Below are 19,307 nucleotides of genomic sequence, written 5' to 3' on the forward strand. Positions count from 1 at the left end.
CCTGAGAGCAGCGCGTAATACACTAAAATAACAGCGATTTGAACCTATTGAGTACTCCTGCCCTGAGAGCAGCGCGTAATACACTAAAATAACAGCGATTTGAATCTATTGAGTACTCCTGCCCTGAGAGCAGCGCGTAATACACTAAAATAACAGCGATTTGAATCTATTGAGTACTCCTGCCCTGAGAGCAGCGCGTAATACACTAAAATAACAGCGATTTGAACCTATTGAGTACTCCTGCCCTGAGAGCAGCGCGTAATACACTAAAATAACAGCGATTTGAATCTATTGAGTACTCCTGCCATGAGAGCTTAGCATGATTAAATCTCAGAATAGTGACACAGATGCTGTCAGATGTTGATCATGTTTGTTGCTGCGTGCAGATGTCAAGCGTTTTACCTTCTAAAGACTGTGTGTGTTCCTGTTTCCACTGTCGTAGGCCTCTGTGTGTGTCACACCCTTCCTCTCACATTTGAATAGAGTCGCAGCAGAAAGTGACCAGACACAGATCACCCTGAAGCCGTCGTCTGCAGGTAAGAGATGCACATAATCTCTATCTGTGTTTGTCGAGTGTATGAAAGTACAGTAATTCATCTCTGATGTGAGTCTGACAGATTCTGAGAAACAGCCTGAAACTTTCAGATCCTGATCAGATGATGTGTACTAATCATTTAGACAGCTTTAGTTGATTGTGTAGATGTTTGTGCTTCATCTTCACATGTGATGCATTTCATAGATTTAGTTGAATATTAATGCAACAGCTGACAAAATACAGACTCCCAGCGAACAGAGTACGTTCTCAGTTCATTCTGGCAAGTTATGAACAAATGTTCATCCAGTAACATTAATATAACGTTATCTGGTTGTCACAATTAGATCCAAGGAAGAAGGAGATGATAGAAAGGTAACAAGTTTTTTAAATAAATAACTCAGAAATACAGGCGAGACAGCGTCCAACGCACAAACACTAGACAGAACACAGGCAGGGCCTTAAACACACAGTGGCGATTAACTGAAGGATGAGCAGCTGTGATGAATGAAGTGTCCATGACTGATCAGTGGTGGGAAACACAGACAAGGAAACACATGTGAGGAATGAAAATAAACTAAAAGTCTATGAACTGAATATAACTGAACATAATGGTGACACTGCTGTAATTATATTCACAAAAACATTTATACAACGTTTATAAAACTTTCTGAAACATTGTAGTTGAAAGTTTGTCATTTTTTAAATGTTACTTGTTTCAGAATGTTCAGAATGTTCATGAGAACATTCAAAAGTATTCCATAATGCTTGCAAAATAGAATGTTTCCTTAATGTTTGCATGAATAAGAAAAAATGTTTTTAAAACATTTGAAACTATATAGAACATTCAGAAATTATGTTTTCATAACTTAAAGGGAACGTTAACAAAATGTTAATGTATGAGAAATGGCAAACAATCATGATTTTTTATAAAATTTTGCATGCTCTCAGAGTTTCCGTTTGTCATAAAGTTTTGGGTGTGTTCAGTGTAATCTGAAGCAGAAGTGAAAAAGAGAAACAGGAACCTGGGGTTCATCAACAAGTGCATGAAGTTACTGCCTCGTTCTCTATACTGTGCTCCATCTAAACATGATTATATCATATTAGAGCTAAAACAAAAGCAGAATGTACATGTGAAAGAGGAAGATCAGAGCATGTGTGAAGGGCTGAATGAAGACATTTTGAAGTGATACTGTAATAACATAGTTGACAATGTTTGGTCTGGGTGCGCTTTATAGCTTCCTGCCATGACGTCACCCGCCTATACGCTATTGGACTGATTTTACAAGTGGTTCATGATGCAATCACGCAATGCGTTCCCATAGCGTCAATCTCCCTTGAAAGGGAACCCGATCCAAACAAACCTGATCCATTTATGAATGTCCTGACCAGGTTAAACTCACGCCGCTCTATAAAAGTAGTTAAACATGCAGTCAACAAAAAGTAGCAAGGGAAAGTCTTCCTCTATATCTATAAATAAATTTAAAAATAATAAAATTATGATTAGTTTTACTCTACTCACATGTAATAAAGATCTAACTATCGGGTGACAGTAATAAATTGCCCATAAATTTACAATAAATACTGGAAAACAGCATAAATTACTTAACGACTCAGTGAATTATTCCTTTACATGAACTATATAATGAACCAATTCACTAAAATGAGGAGGGATAGTAAAATTAAGGAGATAGTTCACCCTAAAATAAAAAAGTCATAATTTTCTAACCCCAGTGTTTCTCTAATGCCTTATGCCCTTCTTTCTTTTATGGGCCACAAAAGGAGAAGTTTAAAGGATACCATTACAGTTGTAAATATCTGACATCAATTATCAAATAAATAAATAAATAAAATATAAACCTTTATTAGATATGTAGATTGTTAATTTATATTTAATTGTGATAGTGAATTAAATTTCTGGTAATTTAGGAAACTGAAATCATTGGAAATAGTTGCTATTTGGATGTTCCTAACAAAAGAACTGAATGGAAGCTGGCAGACAGAATTCCATTATTATTTTGATTTTATTGATTTGAACTTTGAGTTTAAACTTGTGCTGCGGAGCAACTTCTCTCGCTTCTCGTTTCCCTCATCTTCGCCTTACTGTGGTTACTGCGCTCAGAAACACTGAAACTAATTACTTCAGTCTGAGAGGTGACAAGTTCAGGGAAACACAGAGAGTGAGAAAATGAAGAGGAAAAGCTTGATATACAGAGAAAAGAGAGCAAAGGAGAACAGGAGCCTTGTATGCGGGTCTTAAAAGCGTTCTGCTACCTTTAACTTAACAAATATTACTGACAATTACAAATAAATGTAAAAAATGCTATGTGCTACTTACTTTAAAAAAAATGATGGTAACAATATTACACATGATATTTTTGAGTAGTTAAGGCTTGATTTCATGGAATCTACCTGAATAAATCATGTAAAATCCCCTAAATTATTAAGTCTATGACACAATGTATTTAATTTTTTTTTTTTTAATGTTTTGGTTGTTGTTGTTGTTGTATTTTTTTTGTATTTAAAATGTTTTAAAATTATTTTTTCTGAAGTTGACTCTTTAAAATTGTGTGAATTTGAGTGAATGGAAATGACCTGTTTATATCTGACTTTGAGTTATATTGTATAATTAAAAGACTATGCTGCTAGCACAAAACAGAAACAAACGTTGCTATAGCAGTTATTGCTCAATGAACAAAGCTTCTGTGAATGGCAAAACTGTCCTTAGGAAAAGTCTGAAGTGAAATGTTCCTGAATCAGTCTCTCTCCGTGCAGAAGAGTCGATCACCCACTCACTCTCCTCTCTGCTGGCGTCTCACTGAACAGACTTCAGTCTAATAATAAAATAATAATAAAATGGTAAAGAATTCCTTCTTCTGCTAAAATCACTGTGATATGTCTGTTATGTGCTTGTTCAAATCAATTTCTATTTAACTTGATCACCCAAGCTCATTCTTATTCAACACAATGCACACAAGCTTTATCTTATTTAACATAAATCAAAGTCTTATAATCTCTGGATCAACCCTTTCACACGCAGGGATAACGGGATACATGTTTTAGACGTCTCCAGATACAGATTATAATATTTAAGCACATGTTAAAATCTCATTATTTATTCATCACTTTTAGAGTGGAATATTTCTTGATTTTATGTAACCCATCTTAGCCAGTACGTAAATCAAAAACCCATAAAGTGTGTCACAAGTCAACATTTCATAATTCTCGCAGAGTGCTCCACAGGTGAATATTCCAATTATTTATCATTTTAACAATTTCAGAATTTATTTATTTATTTCATAAATCCCAGGATAACAAAATTGATATTTAACCATTTTCTTGAGCTCTGAGAATTTCTTTGAAGTGAAAGCTTACACACAGTATCCACAGTAGCACAGCCTTAACAATACCAATCCTGTCTAACCAATCCTGCAGTGGGAGAGGTTAGGACACGTACACATAAATAAATAGAAATCGATAAATAAATATAAAAATACATAAATGTAGAAATAGTATAACAAATAGTACAAAAAAAAGAACAATTAAAAATGATACTTTTGACAATATTATTTATGTATTCATTCAAAATTATTTATGCATATCTGCATTTATTTTTTTTTAGAATTTAATCATTTATTTATTCATTTATTTATGTATTTCTGCATTTTTACTTATTTATTTCAGCATTTAATTAATTATTTATTCATTTATTTATTTAATTCTGCATTTATGTATTTATTCATTCATTCATTTATTTATTTATACTGAAGTCATCAGTTCTCGTCCTCCACACAAAACTGTTTGTTTCCCTAAAAAAAAAAAAAATTAGGAAAATGTATCTCTTGGTTTTATTAGTGAAATGTTCTTAATATTTTCTAAACGACACTGAACCACAATGTTCTTTTTTTTTTTTGTAATTCAAATTTTTTATTGTTCAACAGACAAAACTTAGGAGTACATCATCACATAGTTCAGTAATCACCTTCGCCATTACATACTCAGCCAAATTAGTCACCATCAGTGGATTATGTCCAAAACAAAAGCACATGTGAATGAGACAATTCAGAAATCCTATTCATTCACACCATTTTTATATGCTGCCAAAAATGATCCCATGTTTTTTTCATCTCTCCTTCAGTATGCAGTCTCCCCAACATGCTCTCAGATGAAGCAATTTCAATCATCCCATCAATCCAGTCTTTCAGGTCTGGGGTTTTGGGACATTTCCAATTTCGTAAAATCATCCTGGCAGCTGTAATAAAACCACTCTTGATAAGGGTAAATGTATTTTTTGCTATGTTAGGTATCACTGATTTATCTCCAAAAAGGCATAGTCGTGGTTTCACAGGTAAATCAACCTCATCCACTCTTCAAGTACCGCTAGAATTTTACTCCAGAATGGGTGAACTAAAGAACATTCCCAAATCATATGTAAATAAGTACCCTCTTCTTTATTACATTTCCAGCATAAATTATTCCTAGCTATCCCCATCCTGTAAAGCCTGGATGGTGTATAATAATATCTATGCACTATTTTGTACTGAATGAATTTCCCCCTGGCTTCCCGTATGTTTTTACCCACATTAGATAGGATGTACTGCCAGTCATTATCATGAGTGACCCATAAAAAGTCCTTGATAATTTTGTCATATCTTTTAAAGATAGGGTCTGGAATGTTCACAGGTATCATCATAGATATATAATTAAACTGTGGAGCAATAACCATTTTAACAATATTTACTTTACCCCACAGAGTTTCTGTCAGGCTTCTTGAGTGGATGAAGTAGGAGGCAAACTCGAAGAAGTAGAATCCAAGGTTTTAATTCACAAAATCACAAAAACAAGGAACAGGGAGCGTGTTCTCAGACAAAGATAAACCTAACATTAAACATTGACCGACAAGTGAGTAGTGAACAGAAGGAACTTAAATACACACACAGATGAACACAAGACAGGTGATGCAGATCATGATGATGAACAGGTGGGTAATGAAGGGAGTGAGTTCAGGTGTGGAAACAAGGAGGATTCTGGGAACTGTAGTGCAGACAGGACGATGACAGACAGTGAATATGACATTACTCCCCCCTCCCGGTAGGCGCGTCCTCGCGCCGTAGAAAGACCAAAGGGGTGGGAGGGTGGGCGCCCTGGAGGCTGACGGGGAAGACAAGGCAAGGGAGACAAGGCAGGAAGCCTCCAGGGCGGAGCAGACTGTGGGTGTGGTCACGGTGGAGCAGGCTGTGGGCGTGGCCAGGACGGAGACGACCCCTCGGGCGACCACGGCAGTGAGGGCCCTTCGGGTGGCCAGGGCGGTGATGTCCCCTCAGGCGACCACGGCAGTGAGGACCCTTCGGGTGGCCATGGCGGTCCGGACCCTTCGGGTGGCCAAGGCGGTGCGGACCCTTCGGGTGGCCATGGCGGAGAAGACCCTTCAGGTGGCCATGGCGGAGAAGACCCTTCAGGTGGCCACGGCGGTGCGGACCCTTCGGGTGGCCATGGCGGAGAAGACCCTTCGGGTGGCCACGGCGGAGAAGACCCTTCGGGTGGCCATGGCGGAGAAGACCCTTCGGGTGGCCACGGCAGTGCGGACCCTTCGGGTGGCCATGGCGGAGAAGACCCTTCGGGTGGCCACGGCGGAGAAGACCCTTCAGGTGGCCATGGCGGAGAAGACCCTTCAGGTGGCCATGGCGGAGAAGACCCTTCAGGTGGCCACGGTGGTGAAGACCCTTCAGGTGGCCATGGTGGTGAGGACCCCTCGAGTGGCCAGGACGAAGCCCTATGGCCCCCCCCAAAAAAATACTTGGAAAAAGTCCCGGGTACCAGAGAGGGCTCGGTGCTGGGCAGATCCAGCGATGAGGGCTCGGTGCTGGGCAGATTCAGCGGTGAGGGCTCGGTGCTGGGCAGATCCAACGATGAGGGCTCGGTGCTGGGCAGATCCAGCGATGAGGGCTTGGTGCTGGGCAGATCCAGTGATGAGGGCTCGGTGCTGGGCAGTTCCAGCGGTGAGGGCTCTGTGCTGGGCAGATCCAACGATGAGGGCTTGGTGCTGGGCAGATCCAGCGATGAGGGCTCGGTGCTGGGCAGATCCAGCGATGAGGGCTTTGTGCTGGGCAGATCCAGTGGTGAGGGCTTTGTGCTGGGCAGATCCAGCGATGAGGGATTTGTGCTGGGCAGATCCAGCGGTGAGGGCTTTGTGCTGGGCAGATCCAGTGGTGAGGGCTTTGTGCTGGGCAGATCCAGCGGTGAGGGCTTTGTGCTGGGCAGGACCAGCGGCGAAGAGGGCTCTGAGCTGGGCGGGACCAGCGGCGAAGAGGGCTCTGAGCTGGGCGGGACCAGCGGCGAAGAGGGCTCTGAGCTGGGCGGAACCAGCGGCGAAGAGGGCTCTGAGCTGGGCGGAACCAGCGGCGAAGAGGGCTCTGAGCTGGGCGGAACCAGCGGCGAAGAGGGCTCTGAGCTGGGCGGAACCAGCGGCGAAGAGGGCTCTGAGCTGGGCGGAACCAGCGGCGAAGAGGGCTCTGAGCTGGGCGGAACCAGCGGCGAAGAGGGCTCTGAGCTGGGCAGGACCAGCGGCGAAGAAGGCTCTGAGCTGGGCAGGACCAGCGGCGAAGAGGGCTCTGAGCTGGGCAGGACCAGCGGCGAAGAGGGCTCTGAGCTGGGCAGGACCAGCGGCGAAGAGGGCTCTGAGCTGGGCGGAACCAGCGGCGAAGAGGGCTCTGAGCTGGGCGGAACCAGCGGCGAAGAGGGCTCTGAGCTGGGCGGAACCAGCGGCGAAGAGGGCTCTGAGCTGGGCGGAACCAGCGGCGAAGAGGGCTCTGAGCTGGGCGGAACCAGCGGCGAAGAGGGCTCTGAGCTGGGCGGAACCAGCGGCGAAGAGGGCTCTGAGCTGGGCGGAACCAGCGGCGAAGAGGGCTCTGGCGGGCCGATGAGAGGAGGAAGATCGCTGTCAGTCACAGGTGCGGCGGGCACGACGCTTACTACCTTGGTCTCGGCAGATCTGCCGTGAAGTGCAGGCTCGGCTGGACTGGCGTGAAGTGCAGGCTCGGCTGGACTGGCGTGAAGTGCAGACGGTGACATGGCGTGCCACGGGAGGAAGCTCTCCAGACAACAGGAGAGTGCCTCTCTCCAGTCCTGACCGGAGAGATCTGGGAGCTCCCTCGGGTCGACCTCCTTGGCCCCAAGCCGGTAACACGCCTTGATCGTCTCGCTATCCAGCGAGCATGAGGCAGCAAGAGGGACAAACCCCCAGGTGAATTGAAACAGATCGCGGCTATCCCGAGCCAAAGCCGCAATCTGTCCAGCGAGCTCCCAGCTCATTCTTTTGGTCGGTCAATCTGTCAGGCTTCTTGAGTGGATGAAGTAGGAGGCAAACTCGAAGAAGTAGAATCCAAGGTTTTAATTCACAAAATCACAAAAACAAGGAACAGGGAGCGTGTTCTCAGACAAAGATAAACCTAACATTAAACATTGACCGACAAGTGAGTAGTGAACAGAAGGAACTTAAATACACACACAGATGAACACAAGACAGGTGATGCAGATCATGATGATGAACAGGTGGGTAATGAAGGGAGTGAGTTCAGGTGTGGAAACAAGGAGGATTCTGGGAACTGTAGTGCAGACAGGACGATGACAGACAGTGAATATGACAGTTTCAATTGTTCCCATTTATCCGCATTATTTTTTATCTTTGACAGCAGTGGTTCATAATTCAACAGCATTATATCTTCCAAATTCTGCGTTAATGTGACCCCAAGATACTTCATACCTTTTGGGATCCATTTAAAGCCAAATTGGGTCACTGTATGGGATTGACATGTACTAGATATTGGCATAGCTTCCGACTTCTCCCAGTTTATTTTGTATCCTGACACACTTGAATATAATTGGATAACACTCATTAATGGAGGTAAAGATTTGAGAGGATCACGAGATAACAACAAAATATCATCTGCATACAACATTAATTTATGGTCTATCCCCTCCTCTGCCCCCTTACTCCCATAATGTTTGAGTCTGCCCTGATCATAATGGCTAGCGGCTCTAAGACTATTGTGAATAACAATGGGGACAATGGGCATCCTTGACGGGTTCCTTTTGAAATTGGAAAAATGAGGAAGTCATGCCATTAGTCATCACTGCCGCTCTAGGATCTTTATATAATAAACTAACCCAGGACCTAAAAATATGACCAAAATCCAAAATTTGACAGGGCCAAAAAGTCCCACTCCACCCTGTCGAAAGCCTTTTCGGCGTCTAGGGATAAAGCTGCGATCGGAGTGCTTTCTGAGGAGTTTAGCCACATCAGATGAATTAGCCTTCTCATATTATCGGCTGATGACCTTTTTTTTAATGAAACCCACTTGGTCCTTGTGAATTATACTTGGTAGAACCTTTTCTAACCTTGAAGCTAAAATTTTTGCCAACACCTTGCAGTCCACATTGATAAGACTTCCTGGCCTAAAATTAGCCGGATCTGCCAAATCCCTATCTTTTTTAGGTATCAGTGCTATCAATGCTTCCATAAAAGTATTAGGCAATACTTCAGCATCAAATGCCTCTGTATAGACTTCTGTTAGAATAGCATATCCCGCTCATCTGCCCACTTGACCCATGATATGCTCCACTTTGGATATCTTGCAAGAATATTTGGTCCCGTCACTCTTTTCCCCCGCAATGCTCTTTGATGAATTGCTCTGCATCCGTACTCGATGCAAACACCTTGTTCTTCCCTCGCCATGTGAAACGAAGTGAGGCTGGATATGCCAGCGTATATTTCATGTTAATGCTTCACAGCATCCTCTGCGACGCAGTGAAATCCCTCCGTTTCCTGGCCAACTCTCTTGACATGTCGGGGAAAAACGAGATCCTACATCCCTCCCATTCCGTCGTTCCTTTTCGTTCCCGCTTGTAGTCAAGTCAAGTCAAGTCAACTTTATTTATATAGCGCTTTTCACAATACAGATTGTATCAAAGCAGCTTCACAGGATTAAATAAAATAGTACATCAGTGTTTGTTTCTAGTTTAAAACATCCATGTTTGATAATGCTGATCAATAGTATTGTTGATTGATTAATTAAATTAAGTATCCCCAACTGAGCACTTGTAGCACTTGTGAGTGCTTGTAGCACTTTTTCCTTGGCTGAAGAACGCAGAAACTTAATCAGAATTATTCTTGGTGGTTGATCAGCACTGGGCCTGGGAGCGAGTGCGCGATGTGCCCTCTCAATCTCGAATTCTCCATCCGCATCAATACCCAGTCCCTCAGATAAGATTTTACACACGCACTTGATCAATCCACCTGCTTCCAACCCTTCTTTCAGACCGATCATCCTTACGTTGTTGCGGCGGCTCCTGTTTTCTAAATCCTCTATACGATTCCACATAACTTCCAGGCGTTTATCATGTCGCTCGCCATCACCAACGAGCTTCGAGGTGACGTCTTCCATTTTGGAGATGCGGCCCTCCGCTTCGTCCAGCCTTTCTTGGATTGCACTCACCGAGTTTTTAACGTCAGTGACAACCTCTTTTATTGATGACACATCCGTCGCTACTACCTGCAGAGTAGTGTTCATTCTACTTATTTCGGATAATAAGTTTTCCATCTTTGAACCTTGATCTGTGGCCTGGTTTGATGGCGACTCGTGTGCCGGCGAGGTCTGTCTGGTCGTCATGCGGCTCGTCGTTATCCCCTTACAATACTTCGATGTAGAGGTCGACATTTGCGATCTACAGCACTTTTTCGTTTTCCAAGTATTTTATCTTACCCACGGGCACTAGTTTTGGTAAAAATGTTGAGTGAATATGCTCGAACAAATTGAAAATATTGGTGGGCTTATGGAGCTACACAACTATGCTGCCATCTTCTTCGGCGGTCCCACGTGACTCCCAACCACAATGTTCTTAATAAAATATACACAATATTTTTAATTATCACCTTAAATTTTTTTAATGAAAGTTACCAGACCCATGATACATTATTTACAGTGAGTGAATTAAACCCCGTCACTGAAGAGTTTGTGTTTTACTTAGAGCCCTGCACGGGCCTCGAATCTGGGCCCGAGCCCGGCCCTGGCCCGAGACGCTCAGACCCTAGCCCGACCCGTGTCCGACAGCTCATCAGAATTATCGGCCTGAGTCCCTATTTGCAGCCATTAAAATATGTCCGTTTTGTTAGTTATGTTTCTTTTCTTTTCATTTCTTTATTAAGTTAATTTAGACAAACTTTTGGAGCATTTAAAAAAAAAAAAAAATGACGACCAAGCAAGCCGAGCCAACAGCGAGTAAAACGTTTGATCATTTTAGCCTCTCAAATCAACGCTAATACTTTACTTGGCTAGAATGAAATCCATAGATATAAAACACTTCAAGCATATCACACAGACAGTTAGTTTAATGTTTATTTATTAAACCACAGTGAGTTAAACATTTTGAAATACTGAGGCAGGCTCAGGCTGCTCGCAACAGCGCTCGCAAACGAAATGAGCAATAGCTAATTGTAACAAGGTTTAGATGTTATGGGAAGAAGGAGGCGGGAACCGGCGAACACTCAAACATTTTTAATCAAAATAAAACAAATACAAAAATGAAAGTAAAAGCCAGCAGCCCCTCACGGACGACTGCTGGCAACACACAAAACAGAAACAACACATCCAAATAAAAATCAGGCCTGTCCTCTCTCTCTCTTCACTGTCGTCGCTCCTCCTTTATGCTTCCGCTCCTCCGTGAGAGATTCGAGACCGGTGCGTCGCGCAGGTGTCGCTCATCAGCAATCACGCCACCGGCCTCGTGCCGCCCTCTCACGGCCCTCGGCCTCGTCCTGCTCGCCACATACCCCCATCGCCCCTCGCAGGCCGGGGGGTACCCACGAGACTGCGCTCTACTCCCTCCCTCCCCCTCCTCCGGGGAGACCGGACCCGGCGGCTGCGGTACCTGGGGGTATGGACAGACGAGGCGAGAGAAAGGAGACGGAAGCATGAGGAGCGACAGAGACGAGAGAGGGGAGAGAAGAGAAAAAAAATTATAAAAAAAAAAAAATTCTTGGTCCGGTTCCCACAACGCGCTGCCATCTGGCCCTGCACCAACTGGGCGATCTTCTCCGCGGTGCCTGGCGGTGGCGCTGGATAGCCCTCGGTGGACGGCACGAGACTCCTCCGCCGCCTGGTGGATGGCGGCGGCTCCTCCGGACACGGGCAAACGGCAGGAGTCCCCCGTTCCCTGCTCCTCCCCATCATGGCGGACGACAGCAGGCTCCGGCTCACGGCGAACGGCGGCGACTCCTCCGCTCCCTCACGGACGGCAGCCGCCCCTCCAGCACCCAGGCGGCCGGCAGCGAGCTCGTCCATCCCCCCGGCAACTCACTCCAGCGCCCCGCCTCGAGCGTCCATGGCGACGAAAACTGCCCGCCCTGCTCGATGGCACCGCGGATTCCACAGCGGCGAGGGCTCTTTGACAGCGCGTTCCTCCTTCTTCCCGGGTTTCGGCACCAATGTAACAAGGTTTAGATGTTATGGGAAGAAGGAGGCGGGAACCGGCGAACACTCAAACATTTTTAATCAAAATAAAACAAATACAAAAATGAAAGTAAAAGCCAGCAGCCCCTCACGGACGACTGCTGGCAACACACAAAACAGAAACAACACATCCAAATAAAAATCAGGCCTGTCCTCTCTCTCTCTTCACTGTCGTCGCTCCTCCTTTATGCTTCCGCTCCTCCGTGAGAGATTCGAGACCGGTGCGTCGCGCAGGTGTCGCTCATCAGCAATCACGCCACCGGCCTCGTGCCGCCCTCTCACGGCCCTCGGCCTCGTCCTGCTCGCCACACTAATCTAAACAAATTAAATTAAATAAATCAAAAACAAACTTGCAGGTTATCTTACCTCAAAAATGCACCACAGAACATGGACATTCTTTTTTCCAGTAGTTTCCAACAGTTAAACGAAAATAAAGTCCAATCAAACGAAAAGTTAGAACAGTCTCTTACAGCATCGTGGAGAAAAAGAACAGCATCCACAGTGGAAGATTTTAACCCAGTCCTCTCTTCTATCACTCGCGATTTTTCTCTTAATATTCTCCATTATTTGCACATGCGGTGAATCGTTGGTTCCGCTGACGGGAAACCTTCTGTGTGTGTGCGTGTGTGCGTGAGACTGTCATGTCAGTCATATGTCAGTGTAATTATAAGATTATGAATGTTATGAGGTTATTTAATGTCTTTCTATGTTTGTTTTTCTATCGTCGACGTCAACTTCTCATATTTTTTTTTTAATTAATGTCTAAAAATATAAAAAGAAGGATAACCCAAAAAAGGCCCGAGGCCCGGCCCGCATGTGAACTATATGACGTGAAAATTGGCCCGAAGCCCGGCCCTAGGGGCGTAAAAAAGTTGGGGCCCGTCGGGCTCGGGCTGAAATGCAGGGCTTTAGTTTTACTCTTATCCGATCAAACCTGACTCTCAGCACAGATTCTGTTCATCATCATCTTCATCTTCTTCATCATCATCATCATCTTCTTCTTCATCATCATCACCATCTTCATCATCATCATCATCACCATCTTCATCTTACCATACCATACCATACCACTTTATTTATATATCACAATTTAAACAAACAGCAAGGTTACCAAAGTGCTTTGCAGAGATAAAAACAAAAACAAGCAAAAATAAATAAATAAATAAAAGCATCAACAATGACAACGCCAACGAAGACCACATCAGCTCTCATGTTGAATCAAAAGCCAAGGAATAAAAATATGTTTTTAAACGAGATTTAAAAGTGTGGAGGGTGGACGCAACTTTAATGTGCGGCGGTAAATCATTCCACAATTTGGGAGCAACTGCTGAAAAAGAGTGTTTGCCTCTGGTCTTCAGCCTGGTCCTGGGCACGTTCAGCCGCAGCTGATCACCAGACCTCAGTGACCTTGACGGGGTGTAAATGTGCAGGAGCTCTAAAATGTACTGAGGTGCCAAGCCATTTAGCGACTTAAAAACAAACATTAAAATCTTTAAATGTATTCTAAAATATACAGGGAGCCAGTGGAGCGAGGCCAAAATAGGGGTAAATGTGTTCATGTTTCAGGGTTCCTGTTAATAAACGAGCAGCTGCATTTTGGACTCACTGTAGGCGTGAAAGAGAAGTTTGGTTCACGCCAATGTAAAGTGCATTACAGTAGTCCAAACGGGTCGAAATAAAAGCATGAATCACTTGCTCAAAAATATTAAAAGATAAAACAGGTTTAATTTTGGCTAAAAGTCTCAATTGATAAAAACAGGATTCAACCACCATGTTTATCTGCTTGTCAAGCTTAAATTCACTGTCAATTTTAACGCCTAAATTGGTAACTACTGGCTTTACATATTGCTGCAGGGACCCAAGGTTTACGGGAGTGGAGTCACAAACCCGGCTGGGTCCAAACACAATGATCTCAGTTTTTTCTTCGTTTAAATTAAAAAAATTAAAAGACATCCAGGTTTTAAAATCCTTGAGACATTCAAGTAACGGAGTCAGGGAACGGTTTGCATCTCTTCTCAGTGGTAAGTAGATTTGCGAGTCATCCGCATAAAAATGGTAGGAAATACCATGTCTTTTAAAAATATTTCCAAGAGGGAGAAGGTACAAGGAGAACAATAATGGTCCAAGGACTGAGCCTTGAGGAACTCCACAGAGAAGGGGGGCAATAGATGATGTAGAGTCACCAAGTTTTACAGAAAAAAATCTGTCAGATAGATACGATCTGAACCACTGCAGGGCAGTATCTCGGATGCCTACACAGTGCTCTAGACGAGAGATAAGAATGGCATGATCAATTGTGTCGAAAGCAGCAGTAAGGTCTAAAAGCACAAGAATAACTGAGTCTCCACGGTCTGTAGTTAATAAAAGATCATTAAAAACTCTTAAAAGTGCAGTCTCGGTACTATGAAAAGCTTTAAAACCATGTTCATCTTCATCATCATCATCATCATCATCATCATCATCATCACCATCATCATCACCATCATCATCTTCATCATCATCATCATCACCACCATCATCATCATCATCACCATCATCATCACCATCATCATCATCATCATCACCATCATCAGCATCATCTTCATCATCATCATCATCATCATCATCATCATCATCACCATCACCATCATCATCATCATCACCATCATCTTCATCATCATCTTCATCACCATCATCATCTTCATCATCATCATCATCATCATCATCATCATCATCATCACCATCATCATCACCATCATCATCTTCATCATCACCATCATCATCACCATCATCATCATCATCATCACCATCATCAGCATCATCTTCATCATCATCATCATCATCATCACCATCACCATCACCATCATCATCATCATCATCACCATCATCTTCATCATCATCATCATCACCATCATCATCTTCATCATCATCATCATCATCACCATCACCTTCATCTTCATTATCATCATCATCATCATCATCACCATCATCATCATCATCACCATCATCATCTTCATCATCATCATCATCACCACCATCATCATCATCATCACCATCATCATCACCATCATCATCATCATCATCATCATCACCATCATCATCATCATCATCATCATCACCACCATCATCATCACCATCATCATCTTCATCATCATCTTCATCATCATCATCATCATCATCATCATCATCATCATCACCATCATCATCACCATCATCATCATCATCATCATCACCATCATCATCATCACCATCATCTTCATCATCATCATCATCATCACCACCATCATCATCATCATCACCATCATCATCACCATCATCATCATCATCATCATCACCATCATCAGCATCATCATCATCATCATCACCATCATCAGCATCATCTTCATCATCATCATCATCATCATCATCATCATCACCATCACCATCATCATCATCATCATCATCACCATCATCATCTTCATCATCATCATCATCACCATCACCATCATCTTCATCTTCATTATCATCATCATCTTCATCATCATCATCACCATCACCATCACCATCATCACCATCATCATCATCATCATCATCATCATCATTATCAGTCAAATATGTTTAGGAGAATCAGTGTGTGAGCAGACAGAAACCCGTGAGAAACACACACACATTCACACTCCTGTGATGGGCATTTACTGCCAGAGATGATCAGAGAAAGAGTGTGTTCTAACAGTGACAGTGCAGAGACACGAGTACTCTGAGTTTACTACTTACTAGAAGAATAAACGCCTATTATAAATGCCTATTTTCTGCATAAACCCACTAAACAACAGTTCATGCTAATGCTCTGAGGATATAAAGTGATTTAACACAGTGCACAAATAAATGTATATGGAAATAAAAGACATTCAGGGCATTTTCACACTTGCAGCGTCTGTGTTTCGTTCGCTTCGTTTAGGTGGACTGTTCCCTAAAGATTGGCTGTGTTTTCTTGTACTTTGCAAGAGACAGAAAGAAAAGTTGGTTGCATACGGTGTAAGATGCCATTAACCTGACTATTCATGATTTAAGGACCTGCCCCTGTGTGTCTAAAAGCTTTATGTGTTTCTAACAGGATTACAGTGAAGAGCAGAAGAGCAGAAGGAGTTCGCCATGGAAAGGGTAAATATCTGTTAATGAACTCAAACGTACGGAGAGAGTGAAAGACAGCATCACTCAGCTAATAGATCTTTTCTGAAACGATCATATGTCATGTGTACAGAAGCTGTTTTTAGGCTAACTTAACACTTTCTTATTGTTGAATTGTATGATAAGAAACTGAAGCCTGGAGACCTCATTGAAATCTTCAGAGGGCCATATCAGCACTGGGCTTTGTATGTCGGCGATGGATATGTGGTTCACCTGGCCTCAGCCTGTGAGTGTTTTTACATGCTTTACACGCTGCCGTTACGTGTTTGCCGTTTGACCGTATGCTGGGAACGATCTTAAGAACTTCTGCAATAATATGAGCTGCTGGAAAACCTCTGGTGTGTGTCTGTAGCTTTAACAGCATCACTAGTGTAATACTTACTTAATAATCAGAATATAGTCACTTAAAGAGATAGTTCACTTTAAAAATGAAAATTCTGTCATCATATACTCACCCTCATGTTGTTTCAATCCTTTATGAATTTCTTTCTTCTGCTGAACAAGGAAGATATTTAGAAGAATTTCAGTAACCAGACAGTTTCTGGTCTCATTGACTTCCATATAGGAAAAAAATATATACTAAGGAAGTCAATGAGACCAGAAACTGTCTGGTTACTGAAATTCTTCTAAATATCTTCCTTGTTCAGCAGAAGAAAGAAATTCATAAAGGATTGAAACAACATGAGGGTGAGTATATGATGACAGAATTTTCATTTTTAAAGTGAACTATCTCTTTAAATATATTCAGGCCTAGCATTAATTTAGTCATTTAAACAAGACAACATAAAGACACGTTCCTCAGTGTTCCTCCTCAGCAAAGTTCTGTTCGTCCATCAGTTTCTCATCAATACACTGTCAGTTAAATATGCACTTTAGTCAATCACTGAACATAATGTGAGTTTCACAAGTGTGCTGAAATCATGAGCTTGACTGACAGCTTCAGTGATTATAGAGCAACAGAGCCGTGCTCGCTTTCTGTGTCACTCAATCACTAAATATGAGAGTAATATCTGAGTGTGAAAATATGACTGGAAACGGCTAATATGAGCCAATAAATGCTCCTCTTCTGCTGGTCAGAGTGGGAATTACTGTCTTTTTATTTGTAAATAAAAGTGTTTCTATTAAATGTTGGACTTCCTACATCTGGAAACGTTCAGTTTTACGATCTCACATGGACGAGGAAATAATGTGTTGATCATCACATTAAAAATAACATTTGAAGTCCTGGAAAAGCGGTGCATGTGCGTATCCAATTACAGACGTGTTTCTTATTCCAGCGTTCCCGTTAGCTTCGTTTTTATTGCAATCAATAAATCTGGTTTATTGGCAAATAACGTACGTGTGCTAACTGCATTACAATATAAATACAACATTAAAAGATCAACCATTGATGGTTGTGTGTGGATTTACAGCGAGTCCAGAACGACAGCTAACAGGAAATGCCCAAGCTGGCTTATTGAACACCAGGAAGTGACCGTGCACATGCTCAACTGAGCTCAACTTTTACTGAATCTGAAACATTTATTCCATTCAAGTCTCATGAGTCATGATTGTCTTTAATTTTCCATTTCTTTCTCTGTAGCCGACGATCCCAAAGCTGTGTTGTGCAGTGCGAGTCCAGTAGGACAAGACAAGGGAAAAGTGAAGAGACAGAAACTTGAGGATGTGGCTGGCAGAGATGACCACAGTATCAACAATCTTCTGGATGATCACTATGAGCCACATCCCATTGAAGATATTCTGAATAAAGCACAGAGCCTTGTGGGAGAGACAGTTCAGTACAATCTGCTTGAAAACAACTGTGAGCACTTTGCTACGCTGTTGAGATACAGAAAGCCAGAATCCCAGCAGGCCCAACAGGTACAGTAGATCGACACGACCTCACATACAGAATCATATTGTAGGATACTCATTAATGTCTCAAATGTGAAAATCACAGGATTACAGACTATATTAAACTCAAATTGTTTAAATTAATTTAAAATTAAGGTCACAAAAGCAACAAGTTTTCACACAGTGATTTAGAAAATACATACTTACTGTTTATTCTTCTAGGTGGAAGAAGGAGCGAACACGACCATGATGAAAACTGTGAAAACTGCAGGAGCAGTAGCTATCTGGTATCATATTCCAGCTGGGAGTATTCCATCGGTGCACTTAGGGGAGTTTATAATGAATTGGGCTGCCTTAGGAATCAGTTTTATGACAGCAACTAAAAAAAAATAAAGGCGGAAATGTGAAATGCAGAAATAAAAGCACAATTGTGAAGGCCTTGGATTATTATAAATCAGCAAATGTATGGTGAATTTGGTTTAATCTGAATAAACACCTCACAGCACTGGCATCCTTGCTTTTATTCATTTAATTCAAAATGTACAAGACAACGAGAAGCAGACACAATGAACAGTGGGAAATGAAGGACTAAAAGTACAATGATGGCTTGGGCCTTGGATTATTAATTAAATTAAAATAAATAATTAATATTAAACAATTTAACACACACACAGTTTTATAAATCTAGGCCACAGGCAGGGGCGGATTAAGGTGGTCGGGCCCTAGGCTCTGTGTGTGAGGCCCCGCATATCATTATGCTTTACTGGACACTTTTATTCAGTGCCATACATAGTCCACACACACACACACACACACACACACACACACACACACACACACACACACACACACACACACACAGTAATGTGACCTGGCACACACACACACACACACACACACACACTGAGACAGCCAATACTGCAGTGTTTCCTCTACATTCCTTCAAGGGGTGGACCAGCACAGTAAGAAAGTTATGAACAAAACACAAACACACACACACGCACACACACACACACACACACACACACACACACTGAGACAGCCAATACTACAGTGTTTCCTCTACATTCCTCAAGGGGTGGACCATCACAGTAAGAAAGTTACGAACAAAACACAAACACACACACACGCACACACACACACACACACACACACACACACACACACTGAGACAGCCAATACTACAGTGTTTCCTCTACATTCCTTCAAGGGGTGGACCAACAGTGTAAGAAAGTTATGAGCAAAACACAAACACAAGCACAAGGCCCAGTGCTGTCGAAGCAGCGGTT

At 42.7% G+C, this 19,307-nt stretch overlaps 1 protein-coding gene across 2 annotated transcripts; it reads left to right on the forward strand.

Annotated features, from left to right (window-relative positions):
* Nucleotides 1–471: 471 nt before the first annotated feature.
* LOC308697487 (phospholipase A and acyltransferase 3-like) lies at nt 472–18,523 on the forward strand. 2 transcript variants are annotated; one of them, XM_081376765.1, is made up of 6 exons: nt 488–536; nt 4,671–4,810; nt 16,112–16,158; nt 16,312–16,411; nt 17,768–18,045; nt 18,241–18,523. In XM_081376765.1, the coding sequence occupies exons 3-6, from the start codon at nt 16,150–16,152 to the stop codon at nt 18,409–18,411; spliced, it is 558 nt and encodes a 185-aa protein (XP_081232891.1). In that variant the 5' UTR covers nt 488–536; nt 4,671–4,810; nt 16,112–16,149; the 3' UTR covers nt 18,412–18,523. The 2 variants fall into 2 exon arrangements, with proteins under 2 accessions (XP_081232890.1, XP_081232891.1); XM_081376764.1 differs by lacking the exon at nt 4,671–4,810 and having other exon boundaries at nt 472–536.
* The last annotated feature ends 784 nt before the right edge of the window (nt 18,524–19,307 follow it).

Source organism: Scardinius erythrophthalmus, assembly GCF_964197995.2.
Source record: "Scardinius erythrophthalmus genome assembly, chromosome: 10".
Classification (NCBI taxonomy): Eukaryota; Metazoa; Chordata; class Actinopteri; order Cypriniformes; family Leuciscidae; genus Scardinius; species Scardinius erythrophthalmus.